Source organism: Panthera onca, chromosome E2 (genome assembly GCF_046562875.1).
Source record: "Panthera onca isolate mPanOnc1 chromosome E2, mPanOnc1 haplotype 2, whole genome shotgun sequence".
Taxonomy (NCBI): domain Eukaryota; kingdom Metazoa; phylum Chordata; class Mammalia; order Carnivora; family Felidae; genus Panthera; species Panthera onca.
Genome location: NC_138353.1, coordinates 1,889,235 through 1,913,602, shown reverse-complemented (window position 1 = coordinate 1,913,602; position 24,368 = coordinate 1,889,235). Strand labels below are relative to the sequence as shown.

Below are 24,368 nucleotides of genomic sequence, written 5' to 3'. Positions count from 1 at the left end.
TGCCAGAACTGCCGACACGCAGGCGGTGCCGACCGCATGCCAGGCATCACATTAAGCCCTTCTTGGATACACATGAATCACACTCACTCCTCACAGCAGCCCGCTGACCCAATCACTGCATCCATTCTTCAAATGAGGAAACTGAGGCTCAGCTTAGTCAAGCAAATGGTCCAAGGCTGCACACCTAGCAGGTGGCAGAGCTGGGCCTCACACCCAGCCCTCGCTGGCTCCAGAGCCTTCGCTCTCTCTTGCCTGTGTGCCGTGTGGATGTACAGCCTCCCTGGTTCCCTGCAGTGGGCCAGAAAGACCCCTGCAATGGTTCTGCTTCCCTGGCTCCATAGGGAACCACTGACATGACCGACGTACCACATGCCACAGGTGTGGGATGGCAAAGTGCTCCTCTGACAATGTGGGTCAATCAAAAAGTAGGCAGGAGTCACCCCAGCCACTTGCCACCTCTGCGGACAGGCCTGGGCTCCATGCAGGGCAGAAGTGACCCTCTGCGCGCCCAGGTGGGATTCTAAGGGTGGATGAGCATACCCTCCTGGGAAAGAAAGGCCTCTCTGCCATGAAATGAAGATGGCCTTTCCAGAAAGAGAGGAGACCTAAGCATACCTGGGATCTTGACTCATAATCCATCACAGAATCCCTACGTTTGCGTTCTCTTTCTGTCGCAAAAGTTGTTTTCTCCATCAGAGGAAGGGAAAGGTCCCGTTGAGGAAGTCCTGGGAAGAGACAAGGCGTCACAGAGGGACAGGGTGTGGTGTGGCCCTGCACGCCCACCAGGGAAGTCCGAGCATGGGACATACTGCCTCTGGGGTTCCTGGGGTATGGCCAGCGGTCCCGAGACCCCAGGTCTCTGCTCCTGCCTCTCCGCTCCCGGTCCCGGTCCCAGTCCAGATCCCAGTCCCGGTCTCGCTCCCGGTCCCACTCCTGGTCCCAGTCCCGGTCCCGGTCACCTGAGAAAGCCAGACATGGAGGAGTTAACACGGTTCTGGGCCACGCAGGATGGGGGCCCTAATCCCCCTCCTCCCTTGAGGAGATGGATCCCACACTGAGGTCTCCAGACTCCCATGCACGACCTGGGCTCTTTTGATTACCCTGGACCCAGAACACCACTTCTGGAGGCTTTGCCCAAGTGCCACGGACGGCAAAGCAAGCGCCACAGCGTGGTTTAGAGGCCGGCCCCTGCAGACACTTCTGTTGTTTGCTGGCTGCCACACCATCAGCCCCACACTCTGGACCATGACTTCAGACCCGCCCGCCAGTCTCAATGTGCACATGACCCTGCTCCAAAGAGACAAAACACATGCCCTCCCAAAAGCAAGCTTCCTTTTTACAAGTTCTTGAAGGACCTTAAAACAGGTTTTAGAGGCAAAGTAGTGATGAACTCTGCCCCTCCTGGGCCAATTTCAAACAGCTTCAAATACTTTCTCATTATTTTAAAAAAAAATTGTATTTCACACCAGACACTGGTGTCTGCTTGGATATAAAAATGTCTCATTCCATCATCAACTGCCCTTCCCCTCAGATCTGCACCGCTGTCTCCACTGATGGTGCCAGGCCCACCATGCACTTCTGGGCAATGGGCGGAGCTGGTAGCCGGGGAAGCTGGGCCCAAGTCTGCCCCAGTGGCGTGACCTGACACAGTTACTCACTGCAGAATGATGACGCAGAACGTGGCGGTGGGGACTCTGCTCCCTTCCGGCTCATGCTGTCTTCGCTGCGCAGGTCACTGTTGTTGTCATCTGAGAGGACACCAGACACTGACTTAATGCTCTATCACCTCTCGCCTGTGTTCTCAAAATAGCTCCCCCGAGTGGAGTCTGCCCTTGCCCCAACCGTGCAACCCCCTGCCTCCCCGGGAAGCTGGAGCGATCTGATCCCCACATTCCTCAGCTTCCTACCACGCCTGGGCAGGCTACGTGGCTGCGACCGCCCTCACCTCCTCTCCACATAGCAGCCACGCACAGCTCTCTGGGGTAACACACCCTTCGTGTCATGAAAAGGAGCCCAGGCCAGGGTTGTGAGGTGCACAGAGGCTTGTCAGTTCCTCACAGAGGCCCTCACTGAGGCGTGCCTTTCCTACCCACACCACCTTAAGGCGGCGGTTCTTAACTGGGGCGCTCTACTCCCCGGGGACAGGTGGTAGCATCACGTCTGGCTGTCACAGCTGGGGAGGGGGTGCAACCGGCATCCTGTGGGTAGTAGAGAGGGGCTAGGGGTGTGTCACTGCATATCCTATGACAGGCTGGCACCCCACGAAGAGAGTGACCTGGCCTCGACTACCAGTGGTGCTGCGGCTGTGAACCCCAGAGAGATCATGGCTCCCCGACAGCCTCCACCGTGCCTCACCTCCTGGTTCATACATCTCCTTGTAATTTTCCAGCAGAGTGACTAGCTTCTCACAGTTCTCGGGCTTTTTTGCCCGCACCCAAGGCTTGATCTTTTCTGGAAGGATGGTCAGGTACTGCTCAAGGACCAAGAGCTCGATAATCTCCTCCTTGGTGCGAGTCTCTGGCTGCAGCCAATCGAGGCAGAGGTTTCGGAGTTTAAACAGTGTCTTCCGAGGCCCAACAAATTCCACGTAGAGGAAATTCCGAAACCTCTGATGAAAGAATTCAGGGTCAGTTGCACCTTCTCTTACGGTGGCATCCGGCTCCTTAGTCAAGTCACTGTCTAGCTCATGCACATCTGGAGCCCAAGACTTCTTCGGTTTGGTGGCAGACAAGTACTTTGGAGGCAGCATTTTTCTAAGTGAGATTTTCACTGGAGGAACCAAACATGAGTCAACAGGAAAGACGCGGCAGGCTGTGACAGTCAGCACTCAGGGACCTGTAGATCGTAAGGAGATACACACATGTCCCAGAAGTTGAGGATCAGGCAGCAGTGTAGGGCTGCCCTAAACGGGCATCAACAACGCTTTGTGAACAAACCACGGGGGCAGAGATGCACACACTCGCAATACACAGATGCATGCGCAGCACACAAACACAGCCTCCCACAGGGGTAACAAGCATGACCTCTGGGCACCATCAAACCTGTTTGAGAGTCACCTCTGCTACTAACGGGTGTCATGACTGTGGGCAACTACTCAACGTCCTGGAGTCTGTCCCCTTATCTACACCAAGGAACAACAGCCCTCAACCCTTTTAAAACTGTGAGATTAAATAAGCTAATATACCTAAAAGGCCTACCAACCCAATGCCCACAATGCTCAAGGTGCCAGGCATTACTAAAAGTGGAGGTTGATTTTTGTTCTCAGCAAAAATGGAAAAGGGGATACAGGGAATGAGGGCCAAACCTACCATTTCTGGTGATTTCTGAACATCTCTATCACTGTGGAAAGTTCTACTGGCCAGAGTGGCAGAGTCTGCAGGTCTGCTCAGGACCCCTTCCCTCGGCACCGCACACCCTTCTGACAAGTGCCTGTCCTGAACCCCAGCCTCGGGCTCTGCTAACACCACCTCCTCCGATAGGTCTCCCGAGCTGCACTATCCATCTCTCAGGTGTTGCAAGCACTCCTCACATGTATTTTTAAATGCTGCAGTTAACTTGCCCCTCTCTGCAGCCTAAACTATAAACTCTACTTGAGGGATTAGAGACTCACTTTTCCAGACTTGTATCCTCTAGTGTCTGCCTGGCACAAAGTCAGGTACCAACAATGGTAGAACAGATTGAAATTAACAGACATAAACCCATTTAAAAACTGGTTTTAGGGGCATCTGGATGGCTCAGTTGGTTAAGCATCCAGCTCTTAGTGTCGGCTCAGGTCATGATCTCACAGTTTCGTGAGTTTGAGCCCCGCATGGTGCTCTGTGCTGACAGCATTGAGCCTTCTTGGAATTTTTTCTCTCTCTCCCTCTCTCTCTCTGCCCCTCCCCTGCTCATGCTGTCTCTTTCTCAAAATAAATAAACTTTAAAAATAAATAAATAAATAAATAAATAAATAAATAAATAAAATAAGTTTTAGATGTAGGCACGCATTATCACATGGCTGAAGAAGCACAGCTAAGTTTCTGGGGAGAGAGAACATCCTGGATTAACCTCTATGCCCCTGCTTCCAAAGAACATTCTGGTGTGTCACCCACCCTCACCTGCCCACTTTTCTATCAACCCCTCTAGGAAAGAACCAGCTTTGATAATCCTCTGTATTGCTGCATTTATTTCCCTAGTTGTCTTTTTATTATCTGCCCCTTCTTTTTAGAAAAACCTCTTAGACTGAGTTTAAAAGCTGATTTTCATCTTTTTTCTAACATAACCAATTAAGGCTATACATTTCCCGTTACCTAAACCATCTCCCTCTGTGGACAGCCACAAATGGTACAAGAAGGTAGGCAATATGGGAAAGAAATTTAGGTTTGGGTGGGTGAATTAATTCACCTGACAGTTTTGTACTTCTGGCTTTACTTCCAAGGAAGAACAAAACAATATGCAGCAAAAATTCTATGCTTTTGTTTTAAATGGAAAACCAGTAAGTTTAAAATTAAAGTTCTTTCTTTAATGTTTAAAGAGAAAACAAGGTGTTTCATTTATCATTTGGGAATAAATGTAGCAAACTCTGCCATGCCCTTTTCCCCCCTGCAGTGATGGGCTTCGGTTCTGCTCACGCACAAACACCACCCCCACCCATGCTCTCTCCCACCGCTGTCCTCTGAAGCATCAGCACACACACACGCGCGCGCGCGCGCGCACACACACACACACACACACACACACACACATACATGTCCATCAGGAAGACCCTCAGCAATCAAGCACTGCCTCCCTGTCTGCCCTGCCCAACTTGAGGACAGGTGACAACAGAGGGGAGGGCATGAGATGGCACCCTGCCAGGCAGAAGACTTCCAAAGCCAGGGAAGGAAAAGGACAAGTATCCAGGCTCTGACGACTAGAGTGATGCTTGGCTAAGAGGGACAGAGAGACTGCCCCTGACAAGGCAGAGCTCTCAAACCCAGCAGGCCTGAATGGCAAAGATGAAAGGGCAGGAAGCCCAAGACTGCTCTTTGGCATTCATATCCCAGAGGAAACTCCAGTCCCCTAGAAGACGCTAGTGCAACTTCTCAGAGGTGACAGGATACCTTCAGGTATGTAAATCACCTGTTTGGGAAGAGGATCCTTTCCAGAACTTCAGAACAAGCAGCTCTCCACGGGAACAGAGTCAAAATACCAGGGACCTGCAGACATTTTAAAGACAAAAATATATGGACAAATAAACATGGAAGAAATGTAAAAAGACTGTCAGAGAATTAATTCTCCAAATGGCTGTGAATTCAGATAGCATTAGAGGTGAGGACTTATATATCGCCTTCAAGAAAAGGCCAATTCCCAGGTCATAAACCAACCAAAGAGAAATAGAAAGCCTTCCCATTGTCTTTATGAAATCAGAATAATTTAAAAAGCCAGTACAAAACTAGCATTAACAAACCACAGATCAAATTCAGTTATAAAAGCAGACAAAAATCTCTGGCACTATCCCTGTTGAACACTATTCTTCAGAGTTCCAGCCAATTACAATAAGGCAAGAAAAATGTGAGGCATAAAGAAAGATCTAAAACTATCATTCTCTTTTATGTAAGAGCATTCACTCAGATTTTGTGAATCAATGAAGCAGACCTGACAATAATTTAATAAGAAAATCACTTACAACATGCTCCCTAAATATGTATCAGCAATTAAAAATTTTAAATAGTGGGAAGAGAACTGCCATTATAAAGACAGAAAAGATTTAATGAAAGACAACACCATCCACATGAATAAGATTACAAATTATAATAATAAAAGGCAGTAAATGGAGAGACATAGGATAATCATGGGAGATGTATGGATCTGGCATATTAAAGCTCTAAAACCTCCCCCAAGTTAATCTATATAATTTAATGGAACTTCAAAGAATATTAATGTTGGGGAACTTGGCGATGGTCCCAAAGTTGACCTGGAAGAGTTCCACTTGGTCAATATTTTGAAAATTCACATATCAAAAGACCAACAATCCATACACAAAATTTAAGAAATATTTTCACGTAATCTCATGGTAAGAAAGTTCTTTTATAATATGCCTGAAGGAGAAAGACTACATAGAAATAACAATGATGGTTGTTTACACCATCAAAACCTAAGAAATAAAACAACAAAAAGACCCACTTGTAACTTATGACAAGAAAGTGGATTCTCTTAGGAATTGTGGTCTAAGTTGACCACACGTAGTCAAGTATCCGGCAGTGGCATGAAACGTGGCATTTACAAACTAGTAAGGAAGGCACACATTACTTCAGTAAATGGTGGTAGGAAAACTAGCCAATCTTTCACTTGGGGGGAGAAGGTCATACCATACATAAAAATGCTAAAACTAAAATCAAAATAAAATAAATAAAAGATTACTTTTTAGAATTATGGAGCAGGAAAGGGCTCTTCTAACTAGACGATAAAATTGAGAGCTATTAAGGACAACTTTGACTTCATATATGTACTTGTTTACTATGGTAATTTTTCCTCCCAGTACACATATATTTGAAGCATAAACCACCAGCAGGTGAAAACTACATACAGTAACTGTAGGATGAAAAGGTTTGGCAGAGAATCAATAATTTTTCTAAGAAAATACAGGCAGGCAAACCTGACTCAGAAAGCAGAGGAAAATCTAGGGAAGAAATTTAAAAAGATGAAATAATTTAAGGAGCAACTTCCATAAAAGTTCCATGAGCAATGAGTTCACCATGTTATAAAAACCCTTCCAGAGCACAGAAAAGAGATGGAGGACATCTTACTCATTAATAATACGACCGTTTGAACGCCCTTAAGAATTCGATCACAAGGTACACGCCAACTTCTACACCAAAAATTCACTCATTTCTTTTCTCAAGAAATTCAGGACTAGAGTAAACAAATTTGATGTTCTTTAAATGTGCTCAAGATTTTCTAACAAGGGCAACAGAACAGCCTGTGGTCAGCAAGAACATTATACATATATATGTGTATGTGTATATATATATATATATATATATATATATTTTTTTTTTTTTAATTTAACAGGAAAAACTTAAAAAAAAAGAATCAGGCCCTAACAACTCCTTCCCACAACTGCAGAGGAAGTTCATTTCAGATCTGAGAGTAAAAAAGGACTTTGAGAACAGAGTAATTGTAAAAATGGACAATGTAAGTATCTGTATGAAAAAGAAATGGGCGTACTCACATAATGGTTATGGCAATGGAGATTTTATGGAGGGCAATTTGGATAACTTCTTGAAATTTTAAATGTACACACCCTGTCCTATAAATTCTATTTCCATGAATTTATTCCAGAAATATGTAATCACATATGTCCAAGAATATAGTCACTGAATAGTGCTGACAATGCACAAAATACAGTACATATTCATATAATGATTATGAAACCTTTTAAAATAATGAGCCAATTGTAAATAAATGGATATAAGATGACCTCTAACGTAGTTAAGTGCAAAATGGGACACGAAAATGTGTACAGCATTCTAAGAAACTATAAAAACAGACGTATTTACTTAGACAATTTCTGTAAGAATATATATGAGACTAGTAATAGTGATTAATAGTGATCACCCCTGGGGAAGGGAACTGGGGGCCAGGGAAAGAAGGGAAGGAAACTTACTTTTTCACTGTATAGTCTCCTTTTGTTTTTTGTTTTTATTTATTTATTTTTTACCATGAGCATGTATTACCTAGTCAAAAAAATAAATTCAAAGTTAAAACAAAAACAATAAACAAAAGCACTAGTAGAGGCCTTAGAGACTGTGCTGCCCACTGAGTGGGTTCACGCAACCCTGACACCTTAACACTGAGGGGGTATCCTCCCTTCCCTGCCTATCCCACCCTGCTGGAGTCCAAGGTCATATCCTAAACCAGATGGCAGGCAATTTAGAAACCCCCAAAGAATCAAGTCTGGAACTTGTGAAACCAAGAATCACATAAGGAAATTGCAGCTATAAGTTGAATATACTCCCCAGATCTCCAGCAATTATTAATACATAATTGTAAGGTCATCCCCTAAGCTAGGGATTCTGAAATCTAACTGATAGACCTTTCTGCCCATGTGCACAGAGGTACAGATCTCAAGTGTGTTCAGAGAGGCACTGTGTGCAACAGCAAAGAACAGGGACAGGGAGGAGAAGGCACAAGCATAATTCCAATGCCAGAGCCCACCAAAAGACCACTCACTCACTACTCAGCAGATGGGAAAATAAAAATGGGTACAAATTTTCTGTGCTATAAGATGCAACCAAAATAAAAACAAACCAGAAGAAGAGGGGGAAAATATTCTGCAACATAGACAACAGTTAATATCTCAAATGTGAGAAGCTCTTAGAAAGCAATAAGAGAAATGTCTACCCGTGAAAATAAAAAATACAGTTCATAAAATTAGTGATAAGTTCCAACAGTCACATCGGAATCAAAGAAATGTGAAATATTACAGTGAACACCTTTTTGGCCTATCAAATGGGCAGATATTTCAAAAATAATCAAAAAGAAAAACTGATGTTGGTGAGAAGCTGGCTGGTGCAGGCATGAACCATAATTCTGGATGCCATTTCAGCCTATGTTTTAAAAACATTAAAAATGCCCATTCCTTTTGAACCAGCAAGGTTCCACTTAAGGACAATCAAGTAAGTAAAATATTAGTAAGAAAAAAAAAAGCTAAAAAGTCAGGTGCCCACTACAATAAAGTCCTTATATATACACCTAATTTCCAGTTTATAAAAGGTAACACATGCAGCACTAAAGAGCTGCTGCAGTAAATGATGGCAGGTGACGCCATTTTACACATGGAGCCATGGGAAGGGACAAGCACATGTCAGAAAAGTGTTATGTTGCTAACGTGTTCTTGTATAACTACGGTCCCAACACGGGGCACAGATCCTGTCTCAAGAGTCAAACTCCGGAAAAGGAGACACTGATCGACATACTCCTACAGCGGTACCTGACAGCAGATGAGTCTTGTGAGATGAGGTTAGGTGCCATCCTGGCCAAGTGACCCAACCTTTACCCCTTACTCACTCTGTTTACAGACCAAAGGGCAACTCAGAGTGGGGCCAGATGTGCTGTGCTAGTACTTGCCAGGGTCCCATACTCACCTTACCCTCAGGAAGACCCAGATCTCAGGTGAACTCGTCCTGTGACAGCGCCTCTGGCCAATCAAAAGCATAACTGCTCTACCCACTTCGCCCCCACTTCCCCAGTCCAGCTTCTGCCTCCATGGCAACAGCCACGCCTACCGCTGAAGAAAACAGAAGATACAGGTTTGGAGGTAGCTGAGACGAAAGCATCACAAAGGAGCTGAGTAAATGTTTGTCTGATACGATCGCATGAAACGTTGGGGCTGAGGGGGTAGCCTGTCCAAGGACAGACCAGAAAGGCCAACAGTAACCATTTACCCATCTGATCAGAGATGTGCCTGAAGATGCGTGAACCTAGTAGAACTGAGAGTGCCTGCACTTAAACCCAAAGTCTCTGAGGGCAAAGCCTCTGTTGCCTTTTTCCACCATTGTATTTTTATCTCACAGGACTGGCACATAGGTGTTCAATAAACAGTTTTTTGCACTTAGATGCAAAAATGTTTAATAAATCCAATCTAGAAAAGTCTAGCCCATTCCAGTAATACAAAGGAAGATATCCCAATTCCAGGGGACTGTTCTATACGATGGATTATAAGGGGAAAGGGATCCTGTGAGCACTGTTTCGTGTTAAAAAGCATTTGCAAACTTCAACAACCTCTCCTTATAGTGTTTTTAGCAAAGAGTACAACTAGGAGGCCACCTATGAACAACAGAGATTTATCTCAAATAAAAGCAAGCAAGCATATTAAACGCTAAAGGTATTCCAACTAAAAGTGGGGGCCAGAAAGGGAGGACCTCCACCACAACCACCATGCAACACTATTCTGGAAAAACCTGGCTAACACAACTGAAGAAGAAATGAAAAGCATAATGTGGAAAAAGCATTATTTTGAGCTAAAAAACCTTGTCACTAAATACAAGAAAAGAATCCCATTAATAGCAAAATAAATAAATTCTCATTAATAAATTCAAACTATCTGCAACTCCAAACAAAATTTTTTTAAATGTCTAGGACATAACACAAATCCTGAATATGTGAAGACATATGTTTTTGGATGGGAATGTGGAAATTGTTGTCAATCCTTCCTTGAACATACATTAAAATCCAATGAAAGGATGGGAAGCTTTGATAAACTGAGAATCCAGTTCCTCTAAAGAATAAAGGTACAAAACTATCAGGACAATCCTGAATAAGGTATGTATGTGGTGGGGGCAATGTGTTGTCTGTAAAATGACCCAAACATATGGAAACGTACAGTATTCTTTCCAACACAATGACTCAAGTGTCAAGACAAATACACTTAACCGAGCTAACACAGTCCAAAACCTGACTTGCGTGAAAGTGTACACACACATGGGATTTAGTTTACAATAAAGAAAGGTCTTTAAATCAAAAAGAGCATTAACTGTTTAAATACAAACTATGAACTCTCTGAGGACTAAGTGGTAAAGAATAATTTTAACAAAAGTGATGAGAGGGGATGGCCAATACTTTAATTTCTGACCAGTTATTCAAGCATGCATTTCCAAGAAGGTTGGGACAGCCTCTGGCATTAGGAAAGCACCACAAACCAGTGCTGGGGTCTGGCCTCCTGCCAAGCAATTCTGTATTTCAACAACGCATCACTGGAAGCCTAAGGCCACAAAGGCCAATAATCTACTTTGCTCTCATTAAAATAAATCAGTGCCCTCAAAAAACAGCATTCCTCCAAAATTTTCATCAAACAGGAAGGAATGAAAACATAAAAATCTTTAATAGAATGCTATGTAGCCATTAAGTCATGCTTTCAAGAAGTTTTTTAACATTATTTTCTGATTACAAACATAAAAGATAATACAACATTCAAACATTACAAAATATTTAATGTAAAAACCACAAGCCACATCCACTGATCAAATCTGTTGCTATACTAAACCTTTTGACATCCATATGTAGAGTAGCATCAAATTTTTACCCAAATGAGATCACATTAGGTGTTCTGCATGTGTGTGCTTTTAACTTTTATTTTTTTCAGTAAACTTTATGCCCAATGTGGGGCTGGAACTCACAACCCCAAAATCAAGACTCGTGTGCTCTGCCGACCCTGCCAGCCAGGCGTCCCTTGTGTATGTGTTTTAAAACCTAGTAATTTATGATGGTTACCTTTCTATATTAGTACATATAGATCTACATCATTCTGAAGGCCACATAATATTCCATTCTACAGGTACACTGGTTTATCTAAACTCGGTGAAACCACTAACGTGAAAAAACCTTTAAAGCATTAAATGAAAATAATGGGGCATAAAATTGTACAGCATACGTGGCATTTACACGTATACCTATTTATATGCACATAGAAAATGATGGAAATGTCCACACAATGGAATAAGGCAGTTTTTAGAAAGCAAACCTATAGATGGAAGTGTATTTATATGGAAATTCTTGTAGATAGTGCTAAATAGCTACTAAGTAGTATGTGTGCATACACAAAGAAACACACCCACAAAAATGGAGACTAAAAACATAGTGGACACATTATCTGAGCTCTCCGGGTGGCATATGACACCTTCTCCCCGCCCACCAACTACTGTCTCACATCCCAGGAACTTCACTCTTATAGCTTGAGTTTGAAATGTTAATGAACTGGGTATGATCTCATTGTGCTAAAAAAACAAACACACAAGAGCAAACAACTACAAGGATATTTAAACATACGGAAATATATATAAATTAAGCCAGAAGAAAATTTCCATATAAACTTGTATAGATCATTCATAAAAGGGGGAAAATAAAAAAATAAACAATAAAAGATACTACTTCTTTTTGCATTTTAATTTCAAATGTTATTCTAAGTTTATAATTAGAAACAAATTTTTGAATATAAAATTCAAAATAAATTCAATTTCTGTTGGTCTTCCCTTTTCCTTTCTGCCTACTGCTGCTAAGCAGCATGCCCTCTGCTGTGGTGGTCCCGGGATGTGGCCCCTGCTTACGAGGACACTTCATCTTCCCCTCTGGCCGCCTCCCACTGCTCCCATGGCACCCTCCACTCGCTGCCTGTATCACTTGATGGTGCTCCACATCCAGGCCCTCCCCTCTGGCCTCATAGTTCAAACTGAATTCTGGCCACATGGCAAACCCATCACCTTCATTTCCTGACTTGGAGGTGGACCCTCGCATACCCCTACTCAAATTTCCGCATTTCCTTCTGCTCTCTGGAGTACAGATCCCTGTGTGGGTTGAGTAGCGGCCAAGGGCAGGATCTTAAGAGGTCTGACCACATTTGGCAGACAAAGGCAAAGGTGGAGACACAAAGGGACCAAGCCCTGGTCCTAGGGGCCAAGACCACCAATTCCAAGAGGAAGGAAAGAGAGGAGATGAATGACAGAAAGCAGTCTCTCTCTACCCTGGGCAGAGGGCCTTATGGATTTCTAGCGTTCTTTAACCTCCAAATATCGGTTCTTGCATACACTAGACATCTAACCATGAAATGTTATATGCATCATAAACATTTCACGCAGAATACATTTCGCTTGTGAGCCTGACCACTTACAACTACAGGACAGTGGTGCCGCCTGGACAACAGTGTTGCCACTGTGGTTTCTACCACAGTATTTGCGCCATTCTTTGAATGTTTTATAGCACTTTACTTCTCTATTTCATAAAAAATGAATAGAAAACAAAAGTATGGGCCTCACATTTAATGTAACTGAAACAAGGATGGAATTTATCAGGCACCCCTGCTACCAGGTGGGGGGGGGGGGGTGTCTTTGGCCTCAAACAAATGAACTGGGAAGAAATCAATTAAAGAACACAGATCAGAGGCTTGAAAAGATTGAGTGGGACACATGAGGAGAGCTAACGAAATCCTGTGACCCCACTGTTTCACCTCAGGCTCCCCACATCCCATCAGTTGAGAAAGAAGCTCCATGAGAGCTTCTTCGACCCCATTTCTACTTACTTACTTTGGCCCCTCATCATGGTGCACCTAGATTCAGCCCCCTCACTCATTCTACCTACCTCATCCGAGGGGGCTGGAATTGAGAACTTTAAAGTCAGGAAGCGAGGAAGTTACTTTCTTCGTTTCTTGGGGACAGCATGGTGTGCGGTCTCCTCTCTCTTCTCGTTTGCTCCATTCTCCTGCCTCTCTCTGCAGACCGACATTCTCTACTTCAGCATGACGTGGTAAGCGCTGCCCCAGCCCCAGTCCTACCTCACCTCCCGGTGACACGCCCAGTGCTGACAGCCTCAGCAACCCAAGTTCTCCGAGTCTGCAAGTACACACCGCAGCTCAAGTCCTTCTAGGGTGGTGGTTCTCAAACTTGGGGTGCCAAAAGCCATCTGAGGTACTCGTGAAGTATGTACCTGCCTCTCTAGATGTGACGATCTAGGAGGCCTGTGGTTCTCTAGGAAAGAGGCATTCCAATAAGCACCCCAGTAGTTATACCTTGAGAACCACTGCTGTAGGCTTAGGTGTCTGGTCTTGTTCGAATAATCACCAACAGAAGCATACGGACAACAGGGGCTGCTGGGGGGCCAGTTTCATATGGCAATGTCAGCAAAGAGTAAGTGACCACTCTCCCTACCATCCTGGCCGCAACCTCCACCCTCTGGTCTTTTAGATGGCTCTTCGCAGATCATCTCCACATCACCCTGGGCTTACCTCTATCACAAAGGCTTAGCACTTACCACACTGCAGCAAAATTTCCTTGTTGGTGTCCATTCTTGTGGGCTTTCCCCAGAAATTTCAGAAGAGAGGAAATAGTATCTAAGAATTTTAGTTTAATGATCAGACCCCAAATAGTTCAAGACGAATAAAGCTACTTTAAAGAGACTGTCTTCTGAGCCAGTATGAGTAATCTGGCCATATTTTCACGTCAATTATTAGCTGATCATTTTTTTTTTTCTCCCAAATGAGAAAAAAACATGAAAAGATAGGCCACAAACGATGTACAGGAAAGGGCTACTCTGGTCAGACCTAATTTGAGTGGAAATTGGGAACAAAGGGGACTGGAGATAGGAGACCTCTGGTGTCCTAGTTACCTAGCAAGAGCTTCACTGCAACCAGATGCTGGCGCTAGGCTACCTAAAGGCCAGTGCTAGTGAACCTTCACCTTCTCTCATTTTGATTCCATACTCACCAAGCAATCTTTTCATTATGGTTCATTTCCCATGTAGGTCTGTCTACAGGGAGAGAATCTGTTGATCATACACACTTTTGAGTATTTGGGTCCCTGCTGTAGTTATGTCCCACTATAAGCTAACAAGCCAGAATGGAGAAAACAGGAACATTGTACTTTAGTCACACCGGTTTTCAACATAAACTAATATGTCAGTAGGGTTTACACAGGTTTCCCCAGCTTCATTAATGTGGATCTACTAACACAGGATGAGTCCTTACGTGAAATAAGGTTTCTGAGTGTCCACAGGCTTTAGGACCAGACACTGGATACTTGAGGCACTCACTGAGGCCAGGCATAAACCAATGATTCCCAGGGACCAACCTGAATGGCACATGAGCCTTCCTTCAGATGGTAACACACCGTCAGCACAGCCACCTATGTTGGTAAGCATGTTTTCTTACTCGTCATTTAACTACAGTTCTCATTCAGCAGACGTTGAGGCCAGTGATTATGTCACCCACTTCCAGAGATACAAAGTCTGGCATGGTCCTGTCCCAGAGTGGGCAGTTTCCATGTTCGCTGACGGAATGAACAACTTTTGCTATTTTGCTCACTTCCTCACACGATGTGATTCACTGCACCTGACCTGAAGCAGTCAGCAAGGTGTGAAAGAAGAGTACGGGGCCGACCGAGTCTCTTAGTAGCTCTCTAATATCCAACTACTTCACTTCTCCCCCTGCTCTGACCCTAATCCAAGCTATCATCTCTCACCCAGACCTGAAATGGTTATCGCTGCAGCCACTGTTTCCACCCTCCTCTTCAGAACCCTACAACAGACGGTGTTTTTAAAACACAAATCTGATTCTCATGTTACTTTTATGGCTAAAACACCTCAATGGTTTCCCACTGTGTTTCATATTGAGCCCATATACTTACCACTCACTGGGAGACCTTTCACAACACAGCACCAACTGACCTCTTCCCCACCTGGATCAAACGCCACTCAATTCTTTCCTTTGCTCCAGGCATCCTAGACTTTTGGCTCTTCTCTCTGGAGCCCTCAGAAATGCCCCTGTGCCCTCTGCTTCAGACTACTCTTGCCACAACACACTACCATCCTCACTTCTTCAGTGCTCAGCCTGAGCTTCCCTGGCCTTCCAGAAAGGCCCTATGTGGCCTGTTTCAGGTTAACTGTCCACAGTGAATATTCTCTCTCAAAAACATCAATTGTACAATTATTTTTTCAACGTCTTTCATTAACCAATAGACTATGAGCTCCAGGAATACACTTCTTTTCCCACTCTAGGCCATGTTTGCTAGAAGAACCGATGGACCTCTCATGCTTCTCTAATCACCCAACAAGAGAGAAAGAGTAGGCCTGAAAGTACAACTGAGTGTTGGGGGGGGGTGGTGGGGGGGGGGCGGAATGAAGGAAACTGAAAAGCATAGCATGAGGCCAAGGAGAATTTCTGGCAAACACGCAATTCACCGGAAGAGTCTGTGAGTTTTCAGAGAGCACAAACGGGTACTTGCATGGCTGTATGGAACACGTATGCAGTAGAAAAGTGTCAGGATGAAGAAGAATGTGTTCACTCTAAGGATGAGTGTGGCAGTGTGAGAAGGGAATTCAACTCACCTGGACCTGGACCCGACCACCTAGTGTTTGGACCTAGCTCCTCTTCCTCTGGCCAGGTGTCTCTGAGAAGGATAGGAGCTCAAGAAGGCAAAGCTGGGGAAGGAAAAGAAAACATGAGATACCAAATTTACTTTGCAAATACCAGATTCCTCAGACTGGAAAGGACTGCACAACAGGTGCACCTTTATCTCCTCCAGTGGCAGAGGTCAAGTGAGACCAGGAGAAAGAGTCTTCCCTCCCAGGACGGAAGGGCCCTGGGCATTGCTCCCTGAGGCAAGAGTTGTACTGTGGACTGTAATCACAGTCTCTTCCCTGTGGGGTTATGCCAATGGCTGTGCAAGTCATTCTCTGAACTTCTTAGAATGTCTTCTAACAAGCAAAGCAAAACAGTAAAGACACAGGACTTTGGATTTAGAAATCAATTCAAGAACCCAACTTCCCACTTATTAACTATGTGATGCTGCCAGTTCCTCTAAAAGCAAAGGACACGTGTAGGCAAAACTCAGGAAAACAATAGCTGAAGTGGTACTATTATTTATTTACATATTTATGTATTTTACACACCCCATACAATACTTAACAACTTGCTTTTCTTGTCTCTGTTACTCCTCGCCACAACACTGTAATCTTCTAAGTATCACTTTATAGAAAAGCAGATGCTCAGAGAACTCAATCTCAGAGCCCATGGCAGACCAGTACAGATCAACCTAATGTCACTCTGAAAAACAGAACATCTACTGACATTTTCCGTGGAGACCACATGGACTAGAGATACAGGTACTCCTTAGAAAAGTGAATTAAAACTCCAGTTTTGCCATCTAATAGCTAGTGATGCAGGGAAAGAAGTTTAACTGCACTGTAAATTTAAGTACTATGAAAAGATTATCTTCTATTAGGACCTTAGTATTATTGCCATTAGGTAGTTACTTCATTCCTTAACCTTACACACCATTGTAGAGGTTTTCAACATGCTCCCAAATGGGGGGCTTACGAGATGCTTTGGTGGAGCTAGGACTAGAAGTGCCCCAGCTGGAGTCTGGGGTACACGTAGGCAAACATGGTGAGAGCTACTTTAGTGCTGGAATCGCGGTAGTCCTCCAGAGGACGCAGCAGCAGTGCCACAAGTGACTCTGCGCATGTGCACCCCCCCACCCCCGCCACCAGCAGGTAGCCCCACCCAAGAACCAGGGCAGCCAGCCCGCCCCCCACCCCCCACCCCCGCTCTCCCAAACCACGCCCTGACATGCCTAGAGTACCTCCCCTGGATTGTCTCCCGTGCCACGCCCCTCTCCTGTCTGCAGCCCTGAATTGTCCAGTTCCAGGCTCTTAGACGTTTTTCTTTGCGTAAACTCCATACTGACCTCAGAGCCTCCACACCCCAAAACTTATGTCCACAGCACGCGTCTGTCTTCTGGAGACCTCACCTTCCCCAAATCTATTAAAATGCCGACATCTGAACCCCAGTCATTCAAACGGACCCTCAGGGCTGCACAGATGAACCCTGTCCCCACATTCCTGAGACTTGGCTTTGGTGTCCTTCGAGGAAATATCTCGCCTGCCACCCTGATGAGTGGCCACTGCGGCAAACGCTCTGGGCTGGCCAAACTGGAGCCTACACAGCAAACCTGACTCCTGTTCTCAGCCATGCGAAGGTGGATGGGGCTCCCCAGGACCCCTCAGTCACTCAGGACATGGCAGTCCCACCCTCAAACCACCGCCTACAACTCCACGGTCCTTCTTGATGGCGCTTTAGCAACCGCCTACTGGCCAACATGGCACAAGGGTGGGCAGGTGTTTGCAGCCCGGTGAATCTGGACCCGACAGCCCCTCCTTACAACCGTCCCCTGCAGCTCGGCCATCACTCAGATTGCGCCTGCGCAGCAAACCCCAGCTGCCCACTCTGGGCCCGCCCCCTGCAGCCAAGCCGTCATTCAAGATGGCGCCTGCGCAGTAAGCTTCGGCAGCCACCTCTGGGCCCGCCCCCGGCTGCTCCGCTGTCATTCAAGATGGCGCCTGTGCAGTAAGCCTCGGCAGCCACCTACTGGACAACAAACATACTGCTGGGATGGGCAGGGGTCTGCAGGGTCTATTTATCGTTCAGGACAAGACAGCCCCTCCCTCAGGCCCACCGCCTGCAGCTCTGCCATCATTCAAGATGGCGCCTGTGCAATAAGCCTCGAGGGGCCATCCCACGCCAACACAACCCAGGCCTACCCACCCAATGGGTAGGGGTCTGCAGTCTCCTGTTATTCAAAACATGAAAGCCTCTCTCAAGCCTGCTCCCAGCAATACGACCATCACTGATAGTGACACTTGCACAATAAGCTTTAGCTGTCACCTACAGGTCTTAAAATCACTCGAGTGGGTGGGGCTCTGCAGCTCCTCCCTCACCCCGCCCCCTGCAGGACCTCTGTCACTCAAATGGTGTCCGCGCAGTAAGTCTCGGCTGCCACCTGTCGACACAGTAGGCGGAACTCCGCAGCCCCTCCCCTTGGGCTCAGCCCCTGCAGCCAAACCCATGTGCACTCAAGATGGCGCCTGCGCAGTAAGCCTCAGCTGCCACCTGTCGGCCAACAGCGCCAGAGTGGGCCCAACTCTGCAGCCCCGCCCCTTGGTCCCACCCCCTACAGCCAGCCCCACTGTCACTCAAGATAGCGCCTGCGCAGTAAGTCACGGGGAGCTCTGCAGCTCCTCCCCCTCTTGGATCCGCCCCCTGCAGCTGGGCTGTCCTTCAACATGGCGCCTGCGCATAAGTCTCGGCTGCCACCTGTCGGCCAACAAACAGTACTACAGGGGGCCGAGCTCTGCAGCGCCTCCTCTCCCCTTGGAGAGCTGCCCCTGCAGCTCCGCTGTCCTTCAAGATGGCGCCTGCGCAGAGAGTCTCGGCTGCCACCTGTCGGCCAACATGAATAGTGCCAGTGTGGGCGGGGCCCGCAGCAGGGTCAGTCCCCCAAACTGCCCGTGGTCCCACCCCCAGCCCCGCTGACGGGGTCTGCGCAACACAGCTAGGCTGCTCCCGTCCCCAGCATTTCCCCTAGCCAAAAGATGGGGCCAGACACACCGCAGGGTGACAACCACAAGGGAAGGCCTCTGCCGCGCCCAGATATCACCAAGGAGTAACAGCCGGTGCGTCCACAGCCTGTAGCTCTGTACCTCAGTACTAACAGTTTCATGGCGGCCGCGACCGCGGCAGCCGCGGCAAACTTAGCACAACGCTTGGCTTCTCCAAACCACACGGACCCAGCCAACAAAACGGTCTCCGGGTCACTAGCCACGGCCCATTCTCAGAAGTCAGAGCTTAGCCCTCAAGCCAGTTGAGGTGGCACCGTCACGGCAAACCTCTGCAGCCAGACCTTCGACTGGCAAAGAAAGTGCGAGGTAGTCAGGACCCTGAAGCCTTCAGAGCATAGAACACGGGGTCACCACGGTTCCCGCCGCCCCCCCCCGCCCCAGCCCTTGGCCCCGCCCCACTGCGGCCAGCCAGCCACCATCGCACCAGCCTGCGCGGCAGACCTTAGCCACCCCCATCAAAGATGGCGCCAAGGTAGGCGGGATTCAATGATACCGTCACAGCCCGGGCTAGCCGCAGTCTCAACCGCCCTTGGCCCCGCCCCAATCCGCGGCCAACCAATCAGGATAGCGCCTTTGCAGCAAACTTCACCGCCCACGCCAAATATGGCGCCAGGTGGGCGGGGCTCCCCAATCACTCACAGCCCTGAGAAAATACCCACAGGCGTGAAGCCCTCGGCCCCGCCCCTCACGACTTGTAGCTCCTCCCGCCGCCACTGCGGCAAAACAAGCCCCGCCCCCAAAGTCTGGCAAGGATGCTGAGACAGCCTGAGGGACGGACCTGGCTGTCAGGGACGCCGTGGGACAGACGTAGTGATCTGTAGCCCCCAGACCCGGCCGGCCCACCACTTCCCCAGCACCCACCCTGGCGGGCTCGCCTGACAGAAGTCCGCGGTCATCCCGTCCCCGTCCCCCACCTCCACTAGGCAAGATGGCGCGGCAGCCCCCCCGGCTCCGCGGCCACCTGAAAGGGGCAGCCGGTCCCTGAAACCCCGGCCAGACACGCAAGATGGCGTCCGCGGCAAGCGCGGCAACCCGAGCACCGGACCCGTTGAGAACCCCACCAGGCGGTGTCCGCCGGCTGCCTTCCCCCTTCCCCATCTGACCAGGGTCCCAGAGTGCAGCGTGTGACGGCCGTGCTGCCTCACGCGGCATCCGGACACCGTCCTGACACAGACGTGTAGCGCGGGGGTCCGGCCGGACTCACCTCCCCTCACCACACTGCCTCGGGCCCCACGGCTCGGCCCAGGAGCAGCCCGTGTGCACAGTCTAGCACGCCCACAGGGCCCCTGGCGCCCGGCGGCGCCACCAGCCCAGGGTGGACATGTCCGCTCCTCGGCTCCGACCTCGTCCTCCCCGCGGCTCCCAGCGTCTGCACCGAGCCTCTGCGCGCGACTCCTTGTCAGGCTCTCCGCAGAGGCGGGGCTGCAGCGCAGGCCAATGAGAGGCCGAGCTGCCCACCCCGGGCCCCCCTCGCCACGCCTCTGGGCGCTGCCAATCAGGCTGCGGTTGCCGTGGCGATGGCTTGGCGCGAAGGCAGGAGGTTGACGTCAACCCAGCCGACACCAGGGGCCCCTGACAGGGGTCTCGATAAGGGGGTGTGGGGGTGTGTGAGACCCCCACACAAAGAAACGGGGGTGACACGCAGAAGGGCTGGCCGACAACTCCCAAACACAAAACCAGTGAAGAAAAAAAAAAAAAATACATTTGTCCAAAAAGTGGAAATCCTGCGGGCAAAACCATGTACGTTGAAGTGTGAAGAACGAGAAAGTGGGAGACGACACTTTTGCGTCCAGGACACGCGAGAGACGCGGGGCTAGTCCCTCCGTAAGCCAGGCTCTCTCGGGCGCCGGGCGGTACAGGCCGAACCGCGCCAGAAACCCGGGCAGCGAGGGAGGAGGCTGGCACCTCACGGGAGCGCACTGGGCGCTGGCGGACCCGCTGTGGAGAGTCACGCGCGGACTGCACGCCGGGCCAGGCGGACCCCGCCGCAGCCCGCACAGACCCCGACACGGATCCCCACACAGACCCCGCCGCGGCCCGCACGCATCCCCGCAGCATCCCACACAGATCCCACAGCCACCCCGTCAGTACCCGCACAGATCCCCGCGGCCACCCCGTTAGCACCCGCACAGATCTCGACACGGATCCCCACAGCCGCCGCACACAGATCCCCGCGGCGCTCCGCACAGACCCCGCAATCTGTCCGGTAGCACCCCGCACAGACCCTGCGGCGCCCTCATACAGATCCCACCAGCGCCCGCACGCAGCACCCCCCCACCCCCCACCACCACGCCCGGGGCACGGACCCCGCAGCGCCCCGAAGACTTCCGCAAGCCGCCCCACACGTGGTCCTGCACAGACCACTCGCAGTGCCGCGCACGTGGCCCGGCTCAGACCCCGCGGACCCCCCACAGTGCCGGTGGGCACACGGCGGACCACAGAGGACACCGGGGAACCGAGGCCCGGGACAGCAGCGAGGCGCGGCTGTCCCCGGGGCTAGGGACAAATTGCTCTCGTTTGTAGGAATGAGCTGGTAAGTGTTTTCATTTGTTTGTTAAGGATGCACACATTTGCAGGTAAAACTTGCGCAAAAGAATACAGGAAACCGCAAGCTGGTTACCTTGAAGGAAAAGGAATTGCGGGTTTGGGGAGGAGGATGAAGGGAGGAATTTTTCCCCTGCTCCAACCCATACTGTTTGTTATAAATACGAATTTCTTTTCTAGCAGTAAAAGCAACGAATTATACAAAGTTCATTAACATACCATTGGTCCAACTGTTCCATGAAAGCAGAGATAAGCAGCGAATGAAAGATTATATGCAAGCATGTTCGTGGAGCATCGTTTTTTTATTAGAAAAGTGTACCCTGCAGAAGAATTAAGCTGTATTCTGGTCAATCCGTACACCGAAACTTTACCGTGGCCAATAAAAAATGTAGGATTTTAATTTTCAAGGAACAAATTCATTAGATGGTTAATTACAATAAGCAGGTTACTTACTAGCGCACAGAATATGGTGCCGAAAATGAAATGTTCTGTTCATACATAATAAGCATAAATAGAAATCTGTGGTTGCTTGCTACCTTAAGAAGCTACCGGCTTGGGGTGGGGGGGGGGTGTTTTAAGCTCCCCAAGTCTTCCAGTCTCCTCTCAGCCAGCAGCGCCACAGTGAACTTAAAATCTGAATGAAAACACTGTGTGTGCTGTGCACCTCCGAAACCTACTCCCCAGCAGCCTCTCGGGGAAATTCGAGAGGCATGACTGCAAGTGAGTGCTACTACCCTTAGGTCAGAGGTTTTCACATCTGGCTACACCCCGGGATCAGCCGGGGGGGGGGCTGTTCACCCCTGGAGCTGCCCAGGGCCCCGCGGACGCGGTGGTTTTGGAGCTCCCCAGGTGATGCTAATGTCTGCACATGGTGCAGGAGGTGATGACTTTAACACATTCTACGACCCCGTTCTCTCTCCTCAAAGGCCTCTGCCTGCAGTACAAGTGTGTCTCTGGATCCTGGATCACTCATTCCCTTCAGATACCACAGGCCCTCGGGACTCCCGCAGTGACTACCCCTTTCCTCAGTGCTCCCTCCCCCTCTCCCTCCAAACCGCTCTTGACAGAGTGGACTGTCACTAACTCACCGGCCTCACTGCATATCCTCTCCCCCTACCATGCCACCCGATGAAACTGCTGAGCAATTCCCTATGCAGCTAGGAAACTGGACCTTAATCTCGCTTGATCCTTCCGTAACATTCAACATCCTCATTAAAAGAAACAATAACAAACAAAAACCCAGGCTATCTTATTTTTCCGCGACACGACACGACACCACCCCGGTTTTCAGTGGCCTCTTCTCCATCCTCTTAGCTGACTTTTGCTCTGTTCAACCTCTAAACGCTCACAACTCGGTCACTAGACTTCTCCATCAACATGCGCTCCCTAGGCATGGTTTAAATACCACCTAGACGCCAGCAGCTCCCAAATTTAAATCCTCTGCCACAGAACTTTCCACAGAAGCTCCTGTATCTGACTGCTCCACCTGCATATTCAACAGGAACTGAAAGCATTTTAAATAAATATTTAATTTCCCTTTTCCTCATTCTGTAATTCTATATATTTCTATAAGCAGTACCAGTTGCTATAGCCAAAAATCTCACAATTGCTCTTGATTCTTCTTTTCCTTACTGTCACCATCTAAATCATCAGCAAGTCCTGCTGACCCTACAGCCAAGACATCCCAAATTTGTCCAGTGTTTTCCCTCTTCGTGACAGTCCTAATCACCGTGACTTCCCCTGGTTATTAGCCTACTCACTGGATCACCTGCTTCCACTCCAAACCCTTCCCTCCCAAGAGTCTCTACACAGCACCAGGGTGATCTTTGAAGGTGAATAAGATGTCATGGACCAGCTTGAATTACCCCCTGCCCCCTACCCCCTTCGCACTTAAATATAAGTCTAAAACATGTACCATAAACAAGTCAAAAGAAAAGCCATCAATATCCTTTGTTATGGAAGTGTTAAATACCGGTGCTGTAAAATTTAACAGTCTTTTCCTTCATATCTCTGCTTTTTATTCCTTAAGAAATCCCTACCTACACGGAAGTCAGAAAGATACTCTAATAGCCTTGGTTGTTGTTGTTTTTAATGTTAACTTTTCTGTATGTTTTGTGGTAAGGATCTAATTTCTCTCCTGATGTATGTTTCTGCATATGAGTAGGCCTGTCCCACTAGTCTGTCCCACTGGCCCATTTGTCTATCTCTGTGTGTTAACACATCATAGTAATTATTACAGCTTTTGGTATCTTGATATCTGAAAGGGCATCTGCCCTACTTTGCTTTCAAGTGTCTTTGGCTATTCTTAGCCCTCCATCTCCAAATGACTTTTAGAATTAGCTTGTCAAGTTTGATGAAATATGCTATCAAGGGGGAACCTGACTGGCTCAGTCAGTGGAGCATGCGATCCCTCAGATCCCTCGGGGTAGTGAGTTCGCATTGAGTGAAGAGATAACTAAAAAAGAAAAACAACTGAAAAAAGATATCCCATTGGGATTTCAATTTGATTTTAGAAAGTCTTTTTTCCTATTACTTATCCAATCTGTTATTTGGGGTTACAACATGGTATAGTTGTGTTTGTTTTTTTTTTTTTAAATAACTTCGGGTATACAGGAAATTTGCAAAGATAGGATAAATATTCCTTACCCAGTTTCTCCTGACGTTAACATCTTACATAACCTTGGTACACTGTGAAAATGAAGGAATTACCTTAGTACAGAACTATTAATTAAATTACAGACTGTATTTGAATTTTACCTGTTTCTATAAATCTCTTCCTTCTGTTCTAGGATCCTAGCCAGGACACATTATTATTTCTTCTTAGGCAACTCTGGGCCATGATAGCCTCTCAGTATTTCCTTGTTTTTCATGACTTTAGCAGTTTTGAGGTACTAGTCAGGTTATTTTATAGAATGTCTCTC

At 47.8% G+C, this 24,368-nt stretch overlaps 1 protein-coding gene across 6 annotated transcripts in view; it reads right to left on the bottom strand.

Annotated features, from left to right (window-relative positions):
• The window catches only part of PEG3 (paternally expressed 3), a 32,668-nt gene extending 12,378 nt beyond the window's left edge, over positions 1-20,290 (bottom strand). Inside the window, exons 1-11 of one of the 6 annotated variants that reach the window (XM_060652273.3) lie at positions 20,108-20,290; positions 15,832-15,924; positions 13,762-13,804; positions 13,093-13,222; positions 9,108-9,244; positions 7,628-7,697; positions 5,101-5,177; positions 2,356-2,835; positions 1,659-1,748; positions 810-959; positions 616-725 (exon numbers count right to left, since the gene is read on the bottom strand). In XM_060652273.3, coding sequence (XP_060508256.1) covers positions 616-725; positions 810-959; positions 1,659-1,748; positions 2,356-2,749 — 744 coding nt within the window. In that variant the 5' untranslated portion in view covers positions 2,750-2,835; positions 5,101-5,177; positions 7,628-7,697; ... (3 more) ...; positions 15,832-15,924; positions 20,108-20,290. The remainder of the gene's footprint in view (positions 1-615; positions 726-809; positions 960-1,658; positions 1,749-2,355; positions 2,836-5,100; positions 5,178-7,627; positions 7,698-9,107; positions 9,245-13,092; positions 13,223-13,761; positions 13,805-15,831; positions 15,925-20,107) is intronic. The other 5 variants (XM_060652277.3, XM_060652274.3, XM_060652276.3 and 2 more) reach the window with 5 other exon arrangements.
• Between the last annotated feature and the right edge of the window lie 4,078 nt (positions 20,291-24,368).